General features: G+C 36.7%; 1 protein-coding gene across 1 annotated transcript in view; it reads left to right on the forward strand.

The window, feature by feature from the left end:
- Positions 1 to 24,647, forward strand: part of ITGB8 (integrin subunit beta 8) — a 77,218-nt gene that overhangs the window by 25,640 nt on the left and 26,931 nt on the right. Inside the window, exons 2-6 of the mRNA XM_035020712.1 lie at positions 1,754 to 1,839; positions 8,140 to 8,311; positions 17,670 to 17,916; positions 19,428 to 19,593; positions 20,187 to 20,345. Coding sequence (XP_034876603.1) covers positions 1,754 to 1,839; positions 8,140 to 8,311; positions 17,670 to 17,916; positions 19,428 to 19,593; positions 20,187 to 20,345 — 830 coding nt within the window. The remainder of the gene's footprint in view (positions 1 to 1,753; positions 1,840 to 8,139; positions 8,312 to 17,669; positions 17,917 to 19,427; positions 19,594 to 20,186; positions 20,346 to 24,647) is intronic.

Consider the following 24,647-nt stretch of genomic DNA (forward strand, 5'->3'; position numbering starts at 1 on the left):
AGCCTGCTTCTCCCTCTCCCACTCCCCCCGCTTGTGTTCCCTCTCTCGCTGTCTCTCTCTCTCTGTCGAATAAATAAAATCTTTAAAAAAAAAAAAAGTTGATATAAAGCCAAGGACAAAGGCTGCAAGGGACACAGAGAGGAGATAATAGAACAGCCATTAAGAGTTAAGAAGGGATGCTTTTGGCTTAACTTGGTTGTCTAGGGAAATACAGGGAAAGGCGCTCACTACCACCTCAATTAGTACCTTTCTGCTATACTTACTCTCTTTCCTATAGTTCCTCTTTCTCTCTTCCCACTGCCAACGCCCACCCCATGCCACCTTCAGGTCACTGCTGTTTTAACTGTGTATTCTAGAATGTCGGGGCAAGTTGAGAGAGAAGAAAAAGAAAAACTGATTGGATGGGGACAGCTAGAGATTTTGTGGCCTTGATCCCCTTTCAAGCTACCATGTCCCTGTATGATTATACACACACACACACACACACAAACATACGTAGTCCTCTCCCATGCCTCTTTCATTACATTTTTTAAAAGATAAACACAGATTAGAAGAAACAAAATGAAATGGCAAAGAGATATACTAGATCTCACTGCCTCTAGGGATCATCCTTAAACACATCCTCTTCCCCTAACCCTGCCCTTCTTCTAAAGCAGAGTGAGAAGCCCCTCACTATGTTCCCATAGTGCCTTGGTGATATCTCTCTTGCTGTGCTTATCATACTGTATTTTATTCTTTGCTTATGTAGTTATCTCCTCACCTGGACTGTGAAATACTTACAGCTAGAATGCCTGTTATTTGCCTGTGAGTGAGATGAATGGAATGCTGTGATTTCCAGTGTCCTTGTGACATTTCATAGTAAAGGATGGACTGTAGGAAGTATGTGATTATTCCACTAAAAACTCATGATAAAATAATTTATGACTCTTTCTTTATTGTATTTTATGTATTTAAGTTCATAATGATGAGTCTCTTCATAATGATATAAGTAGTTAGTGGCCACGGATAAAGGTAAAGAGTTTCCAGGCACAGCTATGTTATTAACATATATACAATGTTACTATGTCACAGCTAAGTGTGGGAATCTATGGGAAAGTGAACTGGTCATGATCTTAAAGTGATCTTAAATTGGGTAAACTAAAACAATTCATCCGTCTTAACTACTTTATGTCTAAAATGTTGAACCATGCTGTTATATTTAGTTCTGGTACCCATCAAGCCAAAATATCAATATTAAGACAATCGAATTCCCGAATTACTCTATTATGTCATCATTTCTCAAGAAATCAAGGTCATTTTTCAGAAAGTTCATTCACTAGGACCCAACATGGATTGACATGTTCAGACTGAGGTCTGTATATGACTATTTTTACAGGAAAAATTCTAGATCCCAAAATGCCTTATTAGTTCAGATAATATGAAATACAGTGAAACTTCAGCACACTAAAAAATGTGGAGTGTCTTTTACTCTTGTAGTAGAATACAAGCCAAACCCCAAACCTAACTAAAATCACATTTTCATCACTGTCCTTTTTCCCAGCCTTACAAAACCAAATAATAACTATCCAGGAAATGTTGTATCTGTTAATTATAATGCAGTTAACCTTACCTCTTCCCAAAGAAATTATATATGTTTTTAGTATTTACTTTAAACTATTGGTCAGCTTGTTTCAGTGTTCAAAATACATTTTGGTCTAGAATTGTATATACTTCCCAATAGGATAGTAACACCTCATTTTATCCTCCATTACAGAAGACAATAGATGTACATCTTCGAATGCAGCGTCCTGCACCAAGTGCCTTGCGCTGGGTCCGGAATGTGGATGGTGCGCTCAAGAGGTGTGCCTTTTTCTTTCTTTCTTATTTCCTGATTCTTCTTTCTTTCTTTTCTTTCTTTCTTTCCTTCCTTCTTTCCTTCTTTTCTTGTCTCCCTTCCTTTCCCTTTTCTTCTCTTCTCTCTTTTTTGCTCTTTTCTCTGTTCCTCATGGTTGACCTTCTCTCTAGGCACGATTTCATTGCCCTAGTATTTTGTGCCCTGAAGGTGCATCAGGAAAAAGAAAGATACTGCTGAGCATCAGGAAAATTTTATTTGGTTTTATGTTTGGAAACAGCATATCTGGCTTAATAAAAAGTGTAACCTTGTCATTAGGAAAATTATGGTAATTTTGAAATGAAATGCAAACCATTTTATGTCTCCCATCTGTTCTATAGAGAGAATTGGCAAACACAGAAAGTGACTTTTGATAGGTCAGTAGGCTTTGTGTGAAATTCTTGCTGCAGCTTGGGGCAGTAGGTTATATATGCAAGTTGGATCATAGTCTTGTACTTGCTTATTAAAGAAAAGCAAGTTAGTTTATTGGTTTGTTTCATTTGTTTTTACTTGAAATACTTAGAGATAAGTTATTTACTCCATTTCATAACATTGTACATCAATTCGCCAGTTACTTATGAAAAATGGGATGCTTTTCCTTTGACATGTGACCCTATTCATGCAGTACTGTGTACATTTAAATTCTGTGGAATGAAGAATAATTCAGAAACTGTTTATTGTTCAAAATTAGTGTTTTTCTATTCTAACAAGAGAAACATAACCCAATAACAAACTTCTTAGTAAAAAAATTATAATGCATTCCTTCTTTCTTGGCTGTGAAGTTGTTTTGTGAATTTTTTCTTTTCTTGGTAATCTTCAATCAGAACTACCTTATATGATAAGTTGTAATGAAGAAGCCATCTACTAATCTGGGGGTTCTTTTGTGAAATTATATAGGTAATTTTGTATTTGTTTATGTAGCTCTTGTGAATTGGAACAAATAGATCTTTAATGGTCTTTTGCTTGACATGAAAAGAAATCTCTAGCTTTTGCCTCCTCTGATTTCGCTCAAAAACTGCACCTACCATCATCTTTCCAGCTTCTCCTGTTACTGCTTGCCCTTATGCATCTCCCAGGGGAAAAAAGAAAGCTGAAAAGTAGCAAAGGATGGTGGACATTACTTTCTTCTAAAGCAAGTCAGGAAAGAGGCAGGGGAGGGGTTCAGAAAATAGTAGCCATGTCTGAAAGTAAGTGCCCCTCCTACTGACAACCCAAAGCCTTCTTGGATATACTCTAGGCTTTACCAGTGAGAAAATCAGATGTCACTCAAAACTAGCAGTGCTTCACCAGAGCCCATGGAATCAGGCAATGTCAGAAAGAGGACAATTCCAGAGTTGCTAGTCCCATCACCTCTGATGACTCAAATGACCAGATAGAATTCACTCTATTCTCTGAGCCTCCCTTTCCTCATCTCTATAACCCTGAGTTTGGAGTTTGCTTCTAGGTTTTTTTGTCAAGAATGTTTCATGGCTTGATATTTCCTGACCCTCGGACAATATTCCATTTTAGATTTTTACTAAGGAAGATCCTTAGAGCCATGAAGTTTATGTCAACTTGATACCAGCTGCTGAGAACTTTAGTCAGTATAGTTTAGAGGGACTTTCAAAAGATGGTTAAGAAACCCATTTTTCAGCCAAATGAAATATCCCAGCCATATAGAATGCTAAGTTCCAGAGGGACCCCTTTCTCTGACACCGCCGCTGGCACAGAAGAGCTGGAGAGGCACAGTTATAGGATTAGTAAATGTCAGTCCTGCCACAAGGGGAAGGATTTTGAGTATTCAGAGAAATTGGTGGCCAAATGCGAGGAGGTAATCCAAGGGAAATGTCAGGTGTCTGCCGAAGCAGAGGAGGCAAACCCGTGTCTGCTCTTGGCCAAATGCTTCAGAAGAGGATCTCAGGAAACATTTGGAAATCAGCTGGCTGTTCATGTTGCAAAATATTCTTCTATGTAGTGTAGGGTCATCTCATTCATATATTGAAAAAGCGGGCTCTGAAATGAGATCAGCTTGGGTTCAAATCCCAAGGCCATCAGTTTCTAACTGTATAAACTTGGACATGTTACTCTAACTACTCTGAACCTCAGTTTTCCCTCAGAAATAATAATTGTACCTATGACACGCTGTAGTGAAGATTAAATGAAACAGAATGTGAGAAGCATTTGACCCACGTATTGCTTAAAAATGGGAGTTGTTACTTTGAGAATTTGAGTGAGACTCCAGAGCAACTCACTGAGGCTTAGGAAACCAAGAGGAGGACTGTGTTAAGAACACCACCTAAGGGGGAGTAACCAGTATTAGGATCAGCCTCTAGTCACATCATTAACAGAAGGAGCTGTCCACTCCCTGCAGGCTGACCTGACATCGACAGGGAGAATATAATGGTTAATTTTGAAAGATTACACCACTAGGCACATAGGCAACTAATGTCTTTTATTTCTTAACCAATGAGAGTGGAGGGACAGGGAAAGAATAGGCATTTTTCTCCTGTTCATGATTAGAATAGGTAAACAGTAACAAATTAAGCCTGGTTTATACGATTTTCAAAGCTGGTCAGAAGTAAAACATCACTAGAAAATTTAGACAGGGTATATTCAATTTGCCTACATTCTTTTTTTATAGCATGTTAATCTGCTGTTCTATACATTTTGCTTTCTCTTTTCCTCCATGCTACCTAAACATAATTGGGCAAATAATTAGGATGGAAAGGATCTTACCAATATCACCTAGTTTAATGCCTCAACCTCCTTTTTATTTTATTTTTTTTTAAAGATTTTATTTATTTATTTGAGAGAGAGAATGAGATAGAGAGAGCATGAGAGGGAGGAGGGTCAGAGGGAGAAGCAGACTCCCCGCCGAGCAGGGAGCCCGATGTGGGACTCGATCCCGAGACTCCAGGATCATGACCTGAGCCGAAGGCAGTCGCTTAACCGACTGAGCCACCCAGGCGCCCTCAACCTCCTTTTTAACACAAGTAAAAATCCTGATGAGTTTTGAAGAATTCTCTTTCTCTCCTGCGTGCTATGCTAGACACCGATTGTGATTACATAGCCAGAGGTTTAGAGGGAGGCCTTCAAACATAATTATGCTAAAAGACAACATAAAGGGCATTCACTGTCAAAAGGAAGATGGTAGAGTCCCTTCATTTCTGTGCAGACTGCCGTGTTTGGAAACCAGAAATACTCAGAAGTGGGAAGACAAAACTTCACTTATTTTTCCCCCCAGATAATTATCTTGAATGGATGAAAGTAACAACTGGTGAAAAGCCATCTGGGGTAACTTCAACCTGGGCTTTTCATTTGCAAACAGGCTTGAGATGCAGACAGTTGGAGTATGATTTTGCTTGTGCATTTCTTGCAGAAAACAATGGAACATAAGAATTAGAAGAAATTAAAATGACACAAAACACCACAGATTAAAAGGGCGTGGTTTCAAATTCTTTTCTTTTGTACAAAGTGGAAAGTGGGCCACAGTGAGTAGGCGCAGCGTTCCATTCCTTATTTTGACGCCACGGTCTTTTCTTCCCTTCCCAAACCTAATTGTCAAACTGGCAGTGTGTTTCTTTCTTTCTTTTCTTTTTTTTTTTTTAAGATTTTATTTATTTATTTGGGACAGAGAGAATGAGAGACAGAGAGCATGAGAGGGAGGAGGGTCAGAGGGAGAAGCAGACTCCCCGCCGAGCAGGGAGCCCGATGTGAGACTCGATCCAGGGACTCCAGGATCATGACCCGAGCCGAAGGCAGTCACTTAACCGACTGAGCCACCCAGGCGCCCCTGGCAGTGTTTTTCTAACTCAGTTTTTATAGCGGAGTAGAAACAGCCATGCTGATTCAGACATTGCAAAATAATTGAGACTATTTTGCCTATTTCAGCAAAATGATTTGACGTTTAAAGGTCAGATGGCATAGTGTGATGTATAGTTGCAGTGAATTAACCATATTCCCTTCTTTTCCTTTTCTGTATACACAAATAAGAAAATCCCTAGCTGAAAAGGAAAATCGGAATTATTTGTACTTTATTTCCTTTCATGATTTGAAGTCTTGGGGTTTTTATATCTGTAAAACGCACGTGGCCCTTTGTCTGTGGCCGGTCATGTGAGGCATGAACAAGCCTCATGCACCCTCAATATTCTTCAAGCTCCAGGGCAGAAGGGTCCCCCCATCTGGAGCTTTCTGAAGGAAAGTGATACATCTGATAGCAGTCTATGCCACCTTTCTTTCAAGAACTCCAAACTGTATATAAACTAAATCTTATATAGAGTACCTCTGAGTTTTATCAATAGATGGATAAATTTGAATATAAGAAATTAAGGCTTTTGGGGCGCCTGGGTGGCTCAGTTGGTTAAGCAACTGCCTTCGGCTCAGGTCATGATCCTGGAGTCCTGGGATCGAGTCCCGCATTGGGCTCCCTGCTTGGCAGGGAGCCTGCTTCTCCCTCTGACCCTCCTCCTCTCATGCTCTCTGTCTCTCATTCTCTCTCTCTCTCAAATAAATAAATAAAATCTTTAAAAAATAAAAAAAAATAAAATAAAAAAAAAAGAAATTAAGGCTTTGGACTTTTTAAACTTCACGCTAAAACTCTAGGTGTCAATAGCACAGCAAATTGAATTTTTCTGTTCCCATGAAGTTGTTTATCAAATGACAGCAGGAAATCTTAATTGAAAAGGATATATCCTCTTTTATCTTTTAATTATATTTAATATTTCAAGTGTGTTTCACATTCTAATTCAGAATCAGTACTGTAAGGGGCCACACAGTAAAAAAAATTTAAGTTTCGTGGGCCACATACTGTCTCTCTTGCATGTTCTTTTTTATTCTTTTACAGCCATTTTTTAAATGTAGAAAGCATTTTATGGCACTCAATCAATACAAAACACGCCATAGATTGCTGTATTTGTCCTACTGTCCCTAGTTTTCTGACCCCTGTTCTAAATTAAGAGGGGAATTAAATTAAAATCCTTGTATGAATGTTTTTATATTGCCTACCACCATCCCATCTAATACTCACCAGTGCTACAGATGTTCCTATTCATAATTAGTGAGCTAACACTCCAACTACTGTTGAACTTGATATAATCTCCTTCTTCCATAACCCTATGAAATTCTGTGTTTCCCCCAAATTTAACGTCCATAATAATTACCTTTACTTGCTTAATGGCTGAATTCACCAATGGTCCGTTAACTCCTTGATGACAGGGAGGGAGTCTGTCTTGTTCCATTCTGTATCCTCAGCACCTAACAAACTACTGTCCCTGAGTAAGTATTCAATCTGTATTCTTTGACTGAATGATTAGTTGGAAACCCAATTCCCTGAATCAGCTGAACTAAAGGAGGAATGACGGAATGCCAGATCAGAATAGCCACTGCCAGGAAGATCACTAAGCAAATATCCAGCTAATGTGTAAGCACATATTCCAAATAATTCAGGCCAACCTTATATATAATAAAACATATTTCTATACTTCGATACATTTCCTGTTCTTAGGGAAAAACCTGATTGGTTACAAGAAAAATAAAAATACCAAATTTTACTTGGTCATGATAAATTAAATTTTAAGCTTGCTCCACTAATTCCAAGTTTATTGTATGGCTATTGAATGACAACTAACCAATGCTATGGTAATAAAAGTTCTAGATTCAGTTTCAAAATCAGGAGAATTTTAGCTACAATCTTGTGTCTTCCAGCCTCATTATGAACATCTTCCTTGGTTTATTAAATTATTTACAGGCTATTGTGTGTCTAAGAAGTTGGGAGATTTTATGGTCTAAACAATATAGATTTCCAATTCTTTTTTATTTATTTTTTATTTTTAGTACCTTATTAGGCATGTGACTCCTGAGGGCTTGCTTTATATTCCAAATATAATAATATATAATAAACATACTAGCTGGGTTCTTTGAGAACTGAAACTTACATTTGGAATGACTGAATGGCCTATTTTGAATAAATTTTCATTTGAAGCAGACTTTCCAACATAAAATATTTAGAAAGAATTAAGATGGTATGTAGTTAACAATATTTAAAATCCTTGGTTTAAATCTCCTCTTTAATATTCATTTTCTTCTTTTTAAATAAAATTTAGGAATTAAAGCTTTAGTTAAGACAAATTTACTAGTTTTCTTATTGGAAACATGCAGCTATTTTGAATAGTTGCATAATCTGTGCAATATTGGAAGATGGCTTCTTTGCAATATTTGCTGTGTGGTTTTCTTTGATTATAACTGAGATGATATGCACTAAAAACGTCAGTGATTTTCCTTCTTTTAAACAGGATTTCATTTCAGGTGGATCAAGGAATGAACGTTGTGATATTATTTCCAATTTAATAAGCAAAGGCTGTTCGACTGATTCAATAGAATACCCATCTGTGCATGTAATACCAAGGGAAAATGAAATTAATACCCAGGTGACGCCAGGAGAAGTGTTGATCCAGCTGCGTCCAGGTTTGGTGATTTTCAAATAAATCTATGATGATTCTGACTTGAAATTACATTTAGCTTTATTTGCTCATATTTAATATTTTGTGGAAGGCACTATTATTGTAGTAGAAATAACAGTGGGCTCAGAATCAAGAAGTCAGAATTTTGCTCTTTTTTGTGCCTATAGCTAGCTAGCTGTGTGGCCTCGGACACTCTCTGCAAACCTGACCACACTATATTATAATTACGTGTTTCCAGACTTGATCACATTGTAGTGTAATTGTGTTCCTATTCCATTGCCAGCTCTGGAAGAAAGAGAACTTGTTTTATCCCACTGCTTCTCCAAAGCCTCACAGAGTGCTGGCTTATAGTAAGCACTCTATAAGTATTTGTTGACTTGATTAGTTGATTAAGTAGTAAGAGCTGTAAATTAAGCTAAGCCGTTAGAGCCTGTGTGATAAACTTTGAAACACAAAACTACAATTCATAATTATCATAATTAACTTGACCTACTTTGTGGTGGCCCCTGAGATTAACACATATTTCTCCTCCTATACTTCTCTTGTACTTGCCATTTTATCACATTGTATTCCACAGTTTGGCACATGTAGTAGGCCACTGGAAATTATTCAGTTTCCTCTGGTGCTAGAGAATCCCAGGGTACAAACTACACATGGCAAGATAAGTTCAGGTACACAGGTATGCATCAGTCAATTAGATGCATTTAGTTTTCAGCAGTATGCAATTTCTTTCAAGTCTCCCATTATTTCATTCTGGGTGGTCTTGTCCTGTCATTAAATTTTTTAATAACCATTATTGACACATGACCTCCCTATTCCAAAGCTGAGCTATTTCTTCCAGATTCTTAGATTACCAGAAAAACAAAGTCTATTTCTTTCTTGGCTTTAGACATATTCCCAGCTTCCAATTAAAACTATGCTCTTCACCATGTAACACAGCCCAGTGTGGACATATATAAGCAACATTTGGAAAGGGATACACAAAAATGAAAGAAATTAGATTGGTAAGATTATGCCATTCACTATCCTCTATTGCTACCATAACAAAATACTGTACAATAGGTGGCTTAAACAACAGAAATTTATTTTCTCACAGTCCTGGAAGCTAGAAAGTTTAAGATCAAGGTACTGGCTGATTTGGTACCTGGAGAGGGAGAGAGAGACACACCCAGAGAGAGGGGGACAGAGAAAGAGCTCTGTGGTATCCCTTCTCATAAGGGCACTAATCTCATCATGAGGGCCCCACCCTCCTGAACTCATCTAAACCTAATTATCCCCCAAAGGCCCCATCTTCAAACACCATCACATTATGGGTTAGGGCTTCAACACAAATTTGGAGGGAAAACAATTGAGTCCATAGCACTTGATATATAAAATAATATTTTCAAAGGCCATGGAATATTTTTAGATATTAATCATATCTTAAACAAGAAAACTTAATCCCAAAAAGCGAAACTTTTTATAGGTCAATATCACTGTACACTATGCAATAACTTTTGAAATCAATATAAGAGGATAAACAAATATTAAATAACAAACTAAGAAAAGCTTTTCCTAAATAAAGTCTGTCTCCAAGAATAAATCAAAACTCTAGTTATAGACTATTTAATAATTACAATAACAACATACATCAAAATATATGGGATGTGATTAAAGTTGCTCCCAGGAAAATTAAAAGCTTTAAGTGCTTTTATTATTAAAGAATGAGCAAAAATTAACTAAGCATCCAAATTAAGATATAGGAGCAACAAAAAGAAAATAGCCATAAGGAAAACAAGAGAAAGGAATTCATAAGTTAAGAAAAGAATTATAAAGTGCAAACTAGAAATAAAAGGGTAAAATTAATGTATAATTCCAAGAGTTGGTTCTTTGCAAACTCCAATAAAAATAAATTGTTGTCAAAGCTGATTAAGAAAAGAAGAAAAAAGTAACCCAGTTATAACCAAAGAAACAAATATTAAAGAAAAAAAGACTATGAAAATATTAAGCATAAAAATCTATGGTAAAATGCATAAATATTGATAATATACATAATTTTAAGGAAAATACATATGACTAATACTGCTCAAGAAGAGGGAGCTCCCTAAGAAACTTAATAAAAATAAAAGAAATTAAGAGCATTGTAAAAGAAGAACCCACATTGTGTACTTAATGTTTTCTTGGGAAGAAATGATTTCATGTTCACCCAAACATTAAGAAATGCACTATCCCTATGCTACATAAACTCTTCCATTAGTTTTTAGAGAAGGCCTAGAAGCTACCCAATCTGTACAAGGTTAGCATAACCCTAGTATCAAATCCTTAACATTTTAGGAAATCACATTAAATCATATGTGATAAGAAAAATAATGCCAAAAGGAAAAAATATATATTGTTATCTCAACAGATGCTGAAAAATCATACAGTAAAATTTAGTGTCCATTCTGCCAAAACCAAAACTGAAGAATAGTTCTTTAATATGTATTAAAATCCTTCTGGAAGTTTTATATAAAAGCAGTTAGACTAAAAAGCTAAATACAAGTTACAAACATTTTGAAAAGATAAAGCAAAATTATCATTATATGTCTCTGGCAAATCCAAGCAAATCAACTAAAATTAACTTTTAAAATTAAAAATAAAAAACAGGGGCACCTGGCTGGCTCAGTCCATAAAGCATGAGACTCTTGATCTCAGGGTCATGAATTTGAGCCCCACATCGGGCCTAGAGCTTACTTTAAAAAAAATAAAAAACAAAAAATAAATTCCTCAGCCATCGTTATATAAACAAGGTATACATATTTTTAAAACTAAATAAATAGAGGTGCGCCTGGGTGGCTCAGTTGGTTGAGCAACTGCCTTCTGCTCGGGTCATGATCTCAGAGTCCTGGGATCGAGCCCCGCTTTGGGCTCCCTGATCCACGGGAAGCCTGCTTCTCCCTCTCTCATTCCCCCTGCTTGTGTTCCCTCTCTCGCTGTCTCTCTGTCAAATAAATAAAATCTTAAAAAAAAAAAAAAAGATAGATAAATAAATAAGGCGGGTTGTTTTTTAAAATATTCAAATCAATGAATTTCCTATGTAATATTAAATATAATGAAAAAAAGGATCAATTCATAGCAGCAACCTAAAATGTAAACTGTCTAGGGATAAAGTGTTTTAAAAAATGTATAAGATCCACTGTGCAACCTTGAAGAAGATATGAAAAAGTGCAGAAGAATTTTATGTTCCTGATTAGGAAGACAATACTTATAACAGTGACAGTTTTCTATAAACGTACTCTATAAATGTAACAAAATCCAAGTGAACAAATAAATGTAAGTCAATCCCAGTCCAACCTGAATGAAGTTTTTTAAAACCTTCAGTGATACTTGTATGCATGTATCTTTATATACAATAGCATATTCATTTAGGATACATTCTTATAAATAGATTTACTAGGTCAAATATATACAAATTTACTTAGGTTTTTAATGTATATTATCAGGTTATTCGCAAGAAAAATGGATGTCCGATTAAGGCTTTCATGAGTCAACCTTGCCTTCTCATTCTTTTCAATCTCTTCAGTTTTTTAAGTGTAACTACTGTTACCTGTTTCTTTTGCCTTTTTTCCTAGTACTAGGAAGCTTCCTAAGCTTATTAACCATCTTAGTTCTCTTTTTTGTGTGTGATATGCCTCTCCATACAAACTTTCCTATTTTTCTAACTAAACATTACCTTTTATTTTAAAGATTTTATTTATTTATTTGACAGAGAGAGCACAAGCAGTGGGAGCAGCAGGTAGAGGGAGAGGGAGAAAAACAGGCTTTCTGCCCCTGAGTGGAGCGGAGAGCCCCGCAGGGCTCAATCTCAGGACCCTGGGATCCTGACCTGAGCTGAAAGCAGATGCTAACTGAATGAGCCACCCAGGCGCCCCTAAACATTACTTTTCAGTAGCTTATACATGAAGCTTATCGTATATTATTTGCCTCTAATAAATATAACTATATCCTTTCAAAATGTCTTGCTGTTTTTTAAACACTTGGGATTTGAAACTTACAAGGGTGCATTTCTTTTTTATTGGTGTGTTACCTTTAAATTTATATACTTAAATGAATTTAGTTTGTTCCTTTTTGTAGATATAATGGTGGTTTTATCCTCCTGAGACTAAAAATTAACAGTTCAGAAGTTGGCTGTTTCAGTGCTATAGATAAGCACTGACAGAATGGTAATGAGGCAGGAGAGAAGTGGAAAGACAGGAGGGGTAATGGGAGGTAGCATCCCCGGGGGTTGTTGTCAATGAGCACAGGGACACTTGGGCTGCGGCTCAAGCAACAAGGTAAGAGAGGTGGCTGCCCTCTGTAGAAGGTGTGGTACTGAGTTCAAACTGAGACATTTTAAATTGGGGTGGTGACTTATTTATTATATATGAGGCTGCAGTTCAGCAGGAGATACAGGTTGGATAAAGATGTGGGAGACTTCAACATAAGGTGGTAAATGATGGTAAGTGAAGGCAGTATGGGGAGTGGGAGAGTGAAAAGAGAAATGCTTAAGATCTATGTCAGTCCCTATGGGGTTTGATTTTATTCATTTTCCCACTACTATTTGAATTTCTGTATGCAAATTAGTGTAATTATCTAATGTGTTTAAGTCATCTTTCCAATGTAGCCATGACAGAACTATATTTTATAATATGCATATATAACAAATGCTTATTAAGTTATATTTAATAAGTTCATCTAAAAACTACACATGGCATCAAAGATGTGCCAGCTTTGAGGCATAATATATAAAGTTACATTTTACCAACTCCAGATATATAGAACCATCACTCCTCATAATATAAAAGTCCTTTCTACCAGGACACATACCATGCATACCTAAGTATAAAATGCATTTATTCTCTAATATTGATTTCGATGTGATTTATTTATAATCACTTCTTATAAAAATTCATTACCTTCAATGTAGCATCTCTTAAGAATTTAACATTTTTTTCAGGGATACTGATTAAACTTTTTAAAGAATGTTAGTAGAACTCTATTATATATTTATTTTTTTTAAGATTTTTTTTTATTTATTTGACAGAGAGAGACACAGCGAGAGAGGGAACACAAGCAGGGGGAGTACGAGAGGGAGAAGCAGGCTTCCTGAGGAGCAGGGAGCCCGATGCGGGGCTTGATCCCAGGACCCTGGGATCATGACCTGAGCCGAAGGTGGACGCCTAACGACTGAGACACCTAGGCGCCCCTATTTTATATATTTAAAATGAGATTTAAAAGTGATATTTTCTTTCACTTTTTACTTCTTAAAATATACATTTTTTCTTACTTTTACCTATCAATCTTATGGAAAAATAACAGAAAGAAGCTACTGATCCTACTTGATATCCCCTGAGAACACTGAAATGAAATCTTTAGGAAGCTAGAAGAAAGAAATTCTCCAATTCTGCTTCAGAAGTAATACAATAAGGATTAGTGTAATCTATAGCTCACTGATTTAAGAAAATCTTCCAAACTCAATTCATTTTAATATCATAACAAAAGAATTCCCTTTAATTTAGTGTAGCTTAACTTAAAATGTAGGATTTTTCAGGTATTCTTCCTAAATTCAAAATTTTTTTAAAAACCAGAAAAATACAGATATCACGCATCCTTTCTCCTCCACCCCTGGCACATACTCATTTTATCCCCCACAGAAATTCAGAAATGTGCTGGAGTCTGTGCCTTGATTTTTGGGCCTTCTCCTTCCCCGACCCAAGTACAATAAACAGAATTTGGCTGTTCTTTCTTCCTACCAGTTTTCCACACTTTCTTATGGTTTTTCAATTTCATCTTATGCAGAACATTTTTAGTTATCTTTTCTTAATGTCCAGTCATGGTTGTAGCCAAGTCTTCAGAGATGTTCACACCATTATTTCAGTGATTTTAAACTCATTCTAACTACTTTCAATTCTTTGGGCTATTCAAACCAATACTGGCGAAAGTTCTAAGTAGGTCTCAGCTTTCCTCCAAGTCCTCTTTCCTATTCTATGTCACAGACCCACTTCCCTTTGAAGTTGATTGATGGAAAAAAGGATCTGAGCCTTTAGAATCTCAAAAGGTATAAGAATGAAGCTTTCTTGGAGATAATATAAATCGTGGCATAAACATTTTGGGGCCAGGTGACACTCTTTCCTCTCAAACAGAGAAACTAAGTTTTTCCTACTCTGTAGGAAGTAATTCATAGATAATGAGCTTCTCACTAAGGTTAAAATATGGGGAGCTTTTGAAATGATGTATCAAAATGCGCTTCAAATGTAGTTTAGTTAAACACATTTATGAGTGGATATGCCTGTACCAAACCCAGAAGCTTCAGAGATAAATGAATAGTTTTTATGCTAATGATGTTTAGTAATACTAATGGTATTACTAAGCGATAATTACTAACACATATATATTTACTGTGTACCAAATACTGGAGTAAATATTTTAAATAGACACTAAAGGAATCTGCTCTCAGAGTAGTATTTATGACACTGCTGCCTACATTGATAACCTCACAGATATTAAGTCTTATTTTTACATGTGTTTCTTTCTTATCCAATATATTCAAAATCACATTAATGTCATCTGCCTTTTGAGCCCTGCGTTGTTGGCACCCCAGTATGAACTGAATGGAGATTTTATCTGGGGACACAAATGCTGTTCCCTACATTGCCCAGGTCCCCAGTGTGGCAGTGCGGGGCTTTGCTTGCAAGGCTACCCATAAAAAGGTATTTCTACTGCCTCTGAGAAGGTTTCTTCTTCATATATAATGAAACCATCAAGAGCCAGCTTGAAAGCATATGTGGACTATCTCAAGCTCATGAGCAAAACACCGCAATCCAAGCTTGGCTTCCTCCCTAACAAGCAAAGTGGGGTTTGAGATCAGCCTATCTAGGGCTGCCTACGTTGAGCTGATGACTTAAAGTTAGAACTTTATGGGAACTTTAAATGCCTTCCAGTTTATTATTTTTTAAAAGACTTATTCATTTATTTTAGAGGGGGGAGGGGCCATGGGAGAAGGGAGAGAGAATCTCGAGCAGACTCCCTCTGAGCATGGAGCCAGACTCAGGGCTCCATCTCACCACCCTGAGGTCACTACCTGAGCTGAAATCAAGAGTTGGATGCTCAACCAACTTCGCCACCGAGGCACGTCAAATGCCTTGCAGTTTAGAAGTGGTAATTATCATTTTCTCCAGCAATGACTAAAAGGCCTGTATGGAAGGAATCCCTTTTCCCCTTTATTAAAATTTTGTCTTACTGAGGCGTCAGCCCATGCTGAGGTCTTCCAATGACCTAGGTACATACCTGAGACCAGCATCTATATAATTCAAAATCAAGCTACCGCAGCCTAAACCCTCCAACCCTGATCGTTTGGCAGGCTTCCTTACAGCCATCTTCTTTGCTGAGGCCAGTGAGACGGGGATTTGCTTGCAAGGCTAAGAGCAGCTAGTGTGTGCTGAGGGCCCTTGTAGGGGCAACATTTGGTTGGACCTCTCTGAATATCTTAGTCCTCTAAGGACTGTGCCTTTGCAGTTTCTGTTGGCGAAGATAACCACCAACTTTATAACAACCTGGACAATATACTATCTAGTGTATTTTTCAATAACTCCATGAAAACACACAGCAATTCATCCTTAGGCAGAGCCACCATAAACTGTAATGATCACCAAGATGAAAACACCATGTGGCCGGTGCCTTAGGTCTTCAGCCTTATACCCAAGTCAACATTTAAAAAACAACTAACCAATTCGTAAAGAAGAAGAAGAAGAAGAAGAAGAAGCTGATCCACACATTAAAACACATGAACCACACTCCCCAATTATGCTCCATTTCTATTTCTTATCAATCTGGCTCTGTGTAGATTCTGACATTCTCCTCAATTGAACTTCTCCACCCAAAGTACAAGACACTTCCACAGGGACAGGCCTTTTTACCAGACACTGGAAAAGCAGAGCCGAATATATGCTCTTTGGAGGCAGCCCAGCTCGTAAAGGAAAGGAGTGAGAGAGTGGGCTGGGTGGCTTTCACATCTTCCAATTTCTCCTCCCAAACTCTTGGGCCAAAAAACTAAGAGTGTTACAATAAAGAGGTTTCCAGCATATACAGGCAAATTAGGAAGGAGTAATTTCTTCCATAATTATTATTACATACCAGATAAACCTTATTTTGAATACATTCTGTAACTGGTTTAAAAACATCTGATTTGTAAAATAATTTAAAATAAAATATTGCTATTCTTGAGCATATTAAGACTTAAAATATGACTTGATAGAGAATTCTTCTGATGAGTAGATCAGGCTATCAATTGTACATACAAATTGGTGTTCATTAAAAAAAAAAAAATTGTTCTACTCAAATTACTCTCCACTGACAAATAATGACTTAGAAAGCATTTACTTTATTGTTTAAAAAAGTAAAATTCACAAATTGCCCATATTTAAAGAGATGACTGCTTACCATATACTTACTGGTTTCCAATTATGGAAGGAATAAGTCATGGGAATAAAAGGCACAGCATAAGGGATTCAGTCAGTGATACTGTAATAGCTATCAAATGATAATGGACAGAGAACTAAATAAAATGGTATTGTACACAGTTGTTGGGAAGCTCCCACATTTCTCCTCATGGTGACCCTCTCTTCTTGTCTAGTTCCTTTGCTTCCATGATCTCTCTTCAACATACGTCTATCAAGTACCCACTATGTGTTAGACAAATGCTGTTCCCTACATTGCCCAGGTCCCCAGTGTGGCAGTGCTGGGCACAATTCTTTAGACCGCTGTCTCATTCCTTCTCAGGACTAACTGTTGGGAAGGATCTCATCATCTAATTCATTATGAAGTACTACATATCCTGGATAGGTTAACCTACTACTCAGTACCAGAGTTTTCACTTCACATATGTAAATATGCCTTAACCCAAAAGGATGAATTCGTACCTTCATCCAACAAGAGGTAACTTTTCTTAAGATGCCTTTCTACTTTTCTTCAAACCAAAAACCTCTTTCAAACCACGACAGTCACCTACTCTTGAGATAGAACGCTGCTTGCAATATTTAGTGCTGTCTTTTCCTAGATACTAAGGGAAGTACGAGTTCATATGGTGATAAATATATTCTCTATTACACTTATATTGAGCTGGTCCATTTGTTACTGTCACTGTCTGCACCACAGAATTGTGAGAAATGCATTGTAGAAGTTGGAGACTAATAAACTGACATGGTTTTCAAATTGCCTTAAAATTATTCCAGGATATTCCTAACTTCATTCATTATGCACAAATTTGTGCTAGTTGTTCTGTGTATAAAATGTGACTGATTTATTGAGAGCTTATCCTGAGATGTTTAAAATGAATACTACATAATGTCTGTCTTTCTTTGAACCAGAAGCAGAAGCTAATTTTATGCTGAAAATTCATCCTCTGAAGAAATACCCTGTGGATCTTTATTATCTGGTTGATGTCTCGGCATCAATGCACAATAATATTGAAAAATTAAATTCCGTTGGAAATGATTTATCTAGAAAAATGGCATATTTTTCCCGTGATTTCCGCCTTGGATTTGGCTCCTATGTTGATAAAACAGTTTCACCATACATTAGCATCCACCCAGAAAGGATTCATAATCAATGCAGGTATCTAGGTGTTGATGTGGACTTCATAATACCAAATTAAATTCTTTCTTATAAAATCTCTCTCTGTTTTTTTATATAGGACTCACTAAATTTTATATTTTTGTTTTATTAAGTGAGAAATGAAAATATTTGGAGAGGAGGTATGTTCCTATCCGAAAACTTATGAGATTATGTGTAGCTTGGATTTTTTATTTTGTTTTTTTTTTCAAATATCACTCAGTTTCATCACCAAAAACCCACAAGTAATATTAGTAATTTTGGATAAACCCCCAATATTCAGGCCACCATGCATATAAATACCTGCTTGAGAATTCTGTATGTGTCCTTTGTGAAGGCTCCAAATTTGTTAAATTAAGGTTTGTCAAATTTAAAATACTTACCATTGCCAGTACTGCAACTATCTTTACATTACTCTGTAGTGATTATGTTTATAATTACGTTGCCTAAGATGTGACTTCAAAGAGAGTTCAGCTAGGTCATGAAGGGTAGTTGGAAAGAGGAGAATTTGTCTGTTTTCTGGAAAGAGCCCCTTTTCTTATCATTTTTAAAGTCTGATTCTAAAGAGCATATGCTGCACTATGAAACAAGAACTGACCTTAAAAATACAAGTTTCTCAGACAGTATCTTAATTAACCTGTTGAGTTCTCAGAGAGAAATGTGTTCAGTTCTTCCTTAATATAACATTTCATTTTAACATCATCTTCTTTCCTACTTCCATGAATTGCCCGGATCACTTTACAGTATACACATCTACCAAAACAGCTCTGCTAACTGTTGGAATGAATACAGCTCCTCATGGAGCTTCATGTTCCTTCTCCCTAAGCATGCATGTGCCTGAAGAATGATTCTCACTTCTTGGGACATCATGGCAGTCTCAAAACAACTTTAATAAACTCTGATTGTTCATCAATAATTTCACACCAAGCAACGCTTTAAAAAGTTAGCACAATATTTTTAAATATCCAGCAATAGTATAATATTTCCACTAAATTCCTAAAAACAGTTCCCCAAAAGTGTTTTTCAGCTGTCCCATGGTCAAATACGATAGGAAATCGTATTTGACCATGCAAATTCTTACCTCCTCTTAAAAATTAACCATGTATATTAGCATAATAAAAGCTCTTTAGGTGTCCTATATTAAACATGCTTAATCTTCTTTAGTTTTTGGACACCAAACCATTATATTTCTATTTCCTACTTGCAAAGAAATATCCACCAATATTGAACTTTTCTCTGATTTTATAAAGTACAGGTTTTCTCTAATAAAATTACCTTGGCAAAAAAATATATATTTATGTTTATATAAACATAAATATTTAATATATAAATATAAAATATATAAATATATGTTTATATTTTATATATATTTATATCTTATATACTTATGTTTATTTTTATATATGTATATTCTTTTCTTACACCAAACCACACAATTTAACTCTGAATAGTATTTTGAATCTTTGAATGAAGCATAGCAAAACAGAATTTGCATTTCTTCTTTTCCCATATAGTGACTACAATTTAGACTGCATGCCTCCTCATGGATACATCCATGTGCTATCTTTGACGGAGAACATTACTGAGTTTGAAAAAGCGGTTCACAGACAAAAGATCTCTGGAAATATAGATACACCTGAAGGAGGTTTTGATGCCATGCTTCAGGCCGCTGTCTGTGAGGTAAGAAGTTTCCCATTATCGAGTTTTTGCTCAGATGCAAAATTCTCCAGAATTTAAGATTTTTATTTTCTCTTTAATTTATAGAGTGAAAACATAATACAGAAGAATACATTCTTCTAATGCTTATTCCTCACCAATGTTATTCATTTTGGTATGTGTTCAGGACAGAGGGGCTAAATTGGAAGAGGGTCATAAATAGGAAAATATGAAAGGGAAAAAATAACTTATGCACTTGGAAAATCTTTTCCAAAAGAGTACTCTTTTCACTCACCACTTTCCAAGGAAGAGCCTGAAATAGCCTGTTTTTCTACCCACATTGTGTTGGGTGCTCTGCACTTCGTTAACTTGGCTTGTTCTTCCTCTGGGGAAACACCAGAAATCTCTAGCTGGGAGTTGGTGCAGTCAAATGGCTGTGGTAAAATAGAGGATATACAAATAAAAGTCAGTGCTATTTAGGAAACAGCATTGTATTTATGCACTTCATTCCAGCCTGACTTAATGTTTGTTGAACTCGAACTTCGTGTTTCTTGAGATAAAGACCACAGTACAGATCTATGTTATTGTACGAGATCTAATTACATGTTTATTTTAAGAGTCATATTGGATGGCGAAAAGAAGCTAAAAGATTGCTGCTGGTGATGACAGATCAGACATCTCATCTTGCTCTTGATAGCAAATTGGCAGGCATAGTGGTGCCACATGACGGAAACTGCCATCTGAAAAACAACATCTACGTCAGATCGACAAGCATGGTAATGTAGCAAAAGCTTCTTAGTCATTATGACTCTTTTGGCTAAAGTGTAAGTTTAAATTGGCAATTCAGCTGTTTTTGTACAAAGGAATTACCTAAACAAGCATGATACAGAGTCAGGATAAACCATGAGAGAGAAGTTATGGAATAATGCAATCTATAAATGCTGATTGATATAAGGCTAAAACACTTTAACAACATCTAGTAGCTAACTCTCTGATATGCTAAAAAGGTCAAAATAAAAGTGATACAAGAGCTTACTTTTTATGCAAGTGAAGAACTTTAAAAGCAAATATATATATATATATATACACATACACACACACACACATGCACACACACATACATATTAGTTCTGCAGAGTTGGTATCTAAAAACATACTAAGAATTGGTAAGAAAAGGATATTTGGCCTGAAGAATCCTCACAGTATAGGGCGCCTGGGTGGCTCAGTTGGTTAAGCGACTGCCTTCGGCTCAGGTCATGATCCCGGAGTCCTGGGATCGAGTCCCACATTGGGCTCCCGGCTCAGCGGGGAGCCTGCTTCTCCCTCTGACCCTATCCCCTCTCATGCTGTTTCTCTCTCTCTCTCTCTCTCAAATAAATAAATAAAAAATAAAAATAAAAATAAAAGAATCCTCACAGTATAATAGGTAGAACTAAATAGAGACTAAGAAAAAAAAAAAAAAAGAGTAAAAACAAGGCCAGCTGTCAATATTCTGGACCTCACTGCTTCCCTCTGAAGCTTATCTATATTTAGGGGCTCTTTTTTTTAAATCAGTGGATATCTGGATTGCTTCCTGAGGGTTAGCTTCAGTTCTGAATGATAATACAATCGCCTAGAAACCACGTGTTTCCCAGCATTAGCTATAACTTTACGTGCGGAAGATCAACTGTATAAAGCATCAATTATTTTTGATGGAAACTATTTATACAGAATGTTAGGACAAAATCTTTCAAACTTTCTCAGATCTTGGTACCTTAGCATCTAAATAATTTTGTCCTCTGGTTTTCATATACAAAAAAAAAAAAAATCTGACAGTTCTGTTATTAAGTAGTTAGGTCCAAGTAACTTAACTATTAAGAACAGAGTAACCAGTTAAAAAATAATATACATGAATCATCAAAAAAATACATATATGTCTATATATATGTCATTCTTAGTAATGAACTTACTAATAGGAACTTCCCAAGCATTAGAATCAGACTGGACATCACCACCCTCATTTCCTGTTCCACAATGATTTTCATGCTGCCCAGTTTTGCAAAGATACGACGTCATTCAAAGGAACAGAGCCAAATGTAATCTTAAAACCGCAAACTACCGGGCGCCTGGGTGGCTCAGTTGGTTAAGCAACTGCCTTCGGCTCAGGTCATGATCCTGGAGTCCCGGGATCGAGTCCCGCATCGGGCTCCCTGCTCAGCGGGGAGTCTGCTTCTCCCTCTGACCCTCTCCCCTCTCATGTGCTCTCTCTATCTCATTCTCTCTGTCAAATAAATAAATAAAATCTTAAAAACAACAACAACAACAAAAAAAAAACGCAAACTACCTCCAGCTAGGAGTTCATGGCTACCCGACAGATGCCAAATTATCACTTTAACAATTAATGATGGGGCGCCTGGGTGGCTCAGTCGGTTAAGCGACTGCCTTCGGCTCAGGTCATGGTCCTGGGGTCCCTGGATCGAGTCCCGCATCGGGCTCCCTGCTCCGCGGGAAGCCTCTCCCACTTCCCCTGCTTGTGTTACCCTCTCTCCTTGTGTCTCTGTCAAATAAATAAATAAAATCTAAAATAAAATAGGGCGCCTGGGTGGCTCAGTCGGTTAAGCGACTGCCTTCGGCTCAGGTCGTGATCCTGGAGTCCCTGGATCGAGTCCCACATCGGGCTCCCTGCTCGGCGGGGAGTCTGCTTCTCCCTCTGACCCTCCCCACTCTCATGTGCTCTCTCTCAAATAAATAAATAAAATCTTTGAAAAACAAGAAAACAAACAAACAAAAAAACAATTAATGATATTTCAGGGCACTCTGGAGGCTGTACAAGGGCACCAAGGCACCTCATGCACAGTTTGAGAATTGCAGTATTAGAAGCATATACATTGTGCTGAAATTTGTGTGGTTCCATGAGTCAAGTTTAAATTTACTTAACCTGGGACATCTTACCAGACTTACTGCAAATCTAGAGGAACAGTGTGTTACCGCGTAGAACAAATTCAACCCTTGGTTGGTTTAGCCTCTAGATAGCAGCCTCAAAATTTAAAGATTTTAAAAGGTAACTGGAGTTTGATTTTTAAATTTTGGGGATTGGAATTATTCCAACAGTCTTTCCCTTTGCTAGTTCTCTTCCATTCAGCCACATTTCACTTTGGTAGACCCACCCACTTTAATTTAGTCATTTCTTACCTTTCCTTCCTTTTTTTAAACCTTTTTAAATTGAGATAGAGTTCTAATTATTTACCAGGGAGTGGAGGAGTCAAGAGGAACTATTCTATTGTGAGACAAGGAAAAGCTTTTTTTTTTTTTTAAAGAAAAAATAATAATCATATTTTCTCAAATTGCAGTGCATTATCCTTTTGAATTTTGGCCAAGTCCCTGAAATCATGTCTTTATAACTGTATTTTAGAGGGTACTGTTGTACTCTAGGAAAGATTCCTTATGGCAAAGAAATGTTCTCATAATTTTAGACATAGGCCATGCCATATAACCTTATGGAAATAAATTATAATTCTGGTAGAATTTTACACAGCGTTTGGGCTCTTATGACATCAGGAATTTGGACATTCTATCATGAACTTCATTATCCTTCTTGAACATTGTTCCACCCACTTGAAAGAATGAAACTTCCACATGTCACTGATGTTTATTGAGTAAACCAAGGAGCAGTGTGTTTGTTAACACCTTAGAAGAATATGTGTATCTCATTTATCCCAGGTCTTTGTTTTAAGGGATCCTCTTCCTAAGAATTCTCATTCCCTTCATTTCCAGGGACACTGCCCTAAAACAAAAGAAGTTGAAGCATTTTGATTGATCCCTGGACTATGCATTTATATCTGCAAGATGTGCTACTGCTCTGAAACTTCCTATATCCAAAGCTACCCTGAACCTGACTCTAAGCACATTTACCTGCTTATTTTAAAATGATCTCCTATTTGGCCATTATAGAGGAATTTAAGAAGGTATAAGTTAGACAAGCAATCAAACACTTCGCTTCCCAGCTTTATCTCCAGCAGCCAATACCAGTAATGTCGAATGCTATCTGAGCTTTTTGGTCTAAGACTCTGGTTGTTTTATTTATAAAAGGAAATAACTGATAAAAGACCTTTTACGTGACTAAATTACATGGGCCAGAGTTCTACTATTTGTACACATAGCTATTTCATGAGGGTCAATGTGAATTCCAGAATAATAACAACTACCTTTATTAGCTGAAACCACTATAGAAAACACTGCATAGGGGCGCCTGGGTGGCTCAGTCGTTAAGTGTCTGCCTTCCGCTCAGGTCATGATCCCAGGGTCCTGGGATCGAGCCCCGCATCGGGCTCCCTGCTCAGCGGGAGGCCTGCTTCTCCCTCTCCCACTCCCCCTGCTTGTGTTCCCTCTCTCGCTGTGTCTCTCTCTGTCAAATAAATAAATAAAATCTTAAAAAAAGAAAGAAAGAAAGAAAACACTGCATACACTATCAAATTTATCTTCACAGCAACTCTGTAGGGTGGTCATAATTATCCTTAAAAACAAAACAAAACAAAACAGAAAAACTGAGAGTAGAAGTCCTTAAGTAAGTTTACTAAGGACAGAGAGCTAAAAAGTTAATAAGTAGCAGAGCTGGGGCTCAATCCAGTTCAATCTTACATTAAAATCTTTGCCACAATGTCTCAAGGGAAAAGTACAAGAGATAGAGTGCTGAAGTCCTTGGCATAATTTCTGCTGTAATTTCCTGGTTGCAGTCTTACTTATTATGGAAGACATAAAGCACATAGTTTGGTTCACATGAATAAATAAGATGTAATTTAAAATAGTTTCTCTTTACACATTATTATGTATTAGTATATGGCCATTGGAAAATAATGTTATACTATTGAATAAATTACATTTTCCACTGCTTTTTCTCCAAGTTCCAGAATGAAAATTTGAGTAGTAATATAGTTTTATAATTTATCTAGTAATAATGGCAGCTTAAAATAATGGAATTCTTTCTAATACAGTAGATATTAGTATAAAAATCATTAATAGTGTAGAAGAAGGTTATTAATACTGAGGGTCTGGAATTTCAACCTGTCTCCCCACCCAGCTCCTCCAGGGTTGATTCTCAA

Source organism: Mirounga leonina, unplaced genomic scaffold (genome assembly GCF_011800145.1).
Source record: "Mirounga leonina isolate KUSES-001 unplaced genomic scaffold, KU_Mleo_1.0 Mir_174, whole genome shotgun sequence".
Classification (NCBI taxonomy): Eukaryota; Metazoa; Chordata; class Mammalia; order Carnivora; family Phocidae; genus Mirounga; species Mirounga leonina.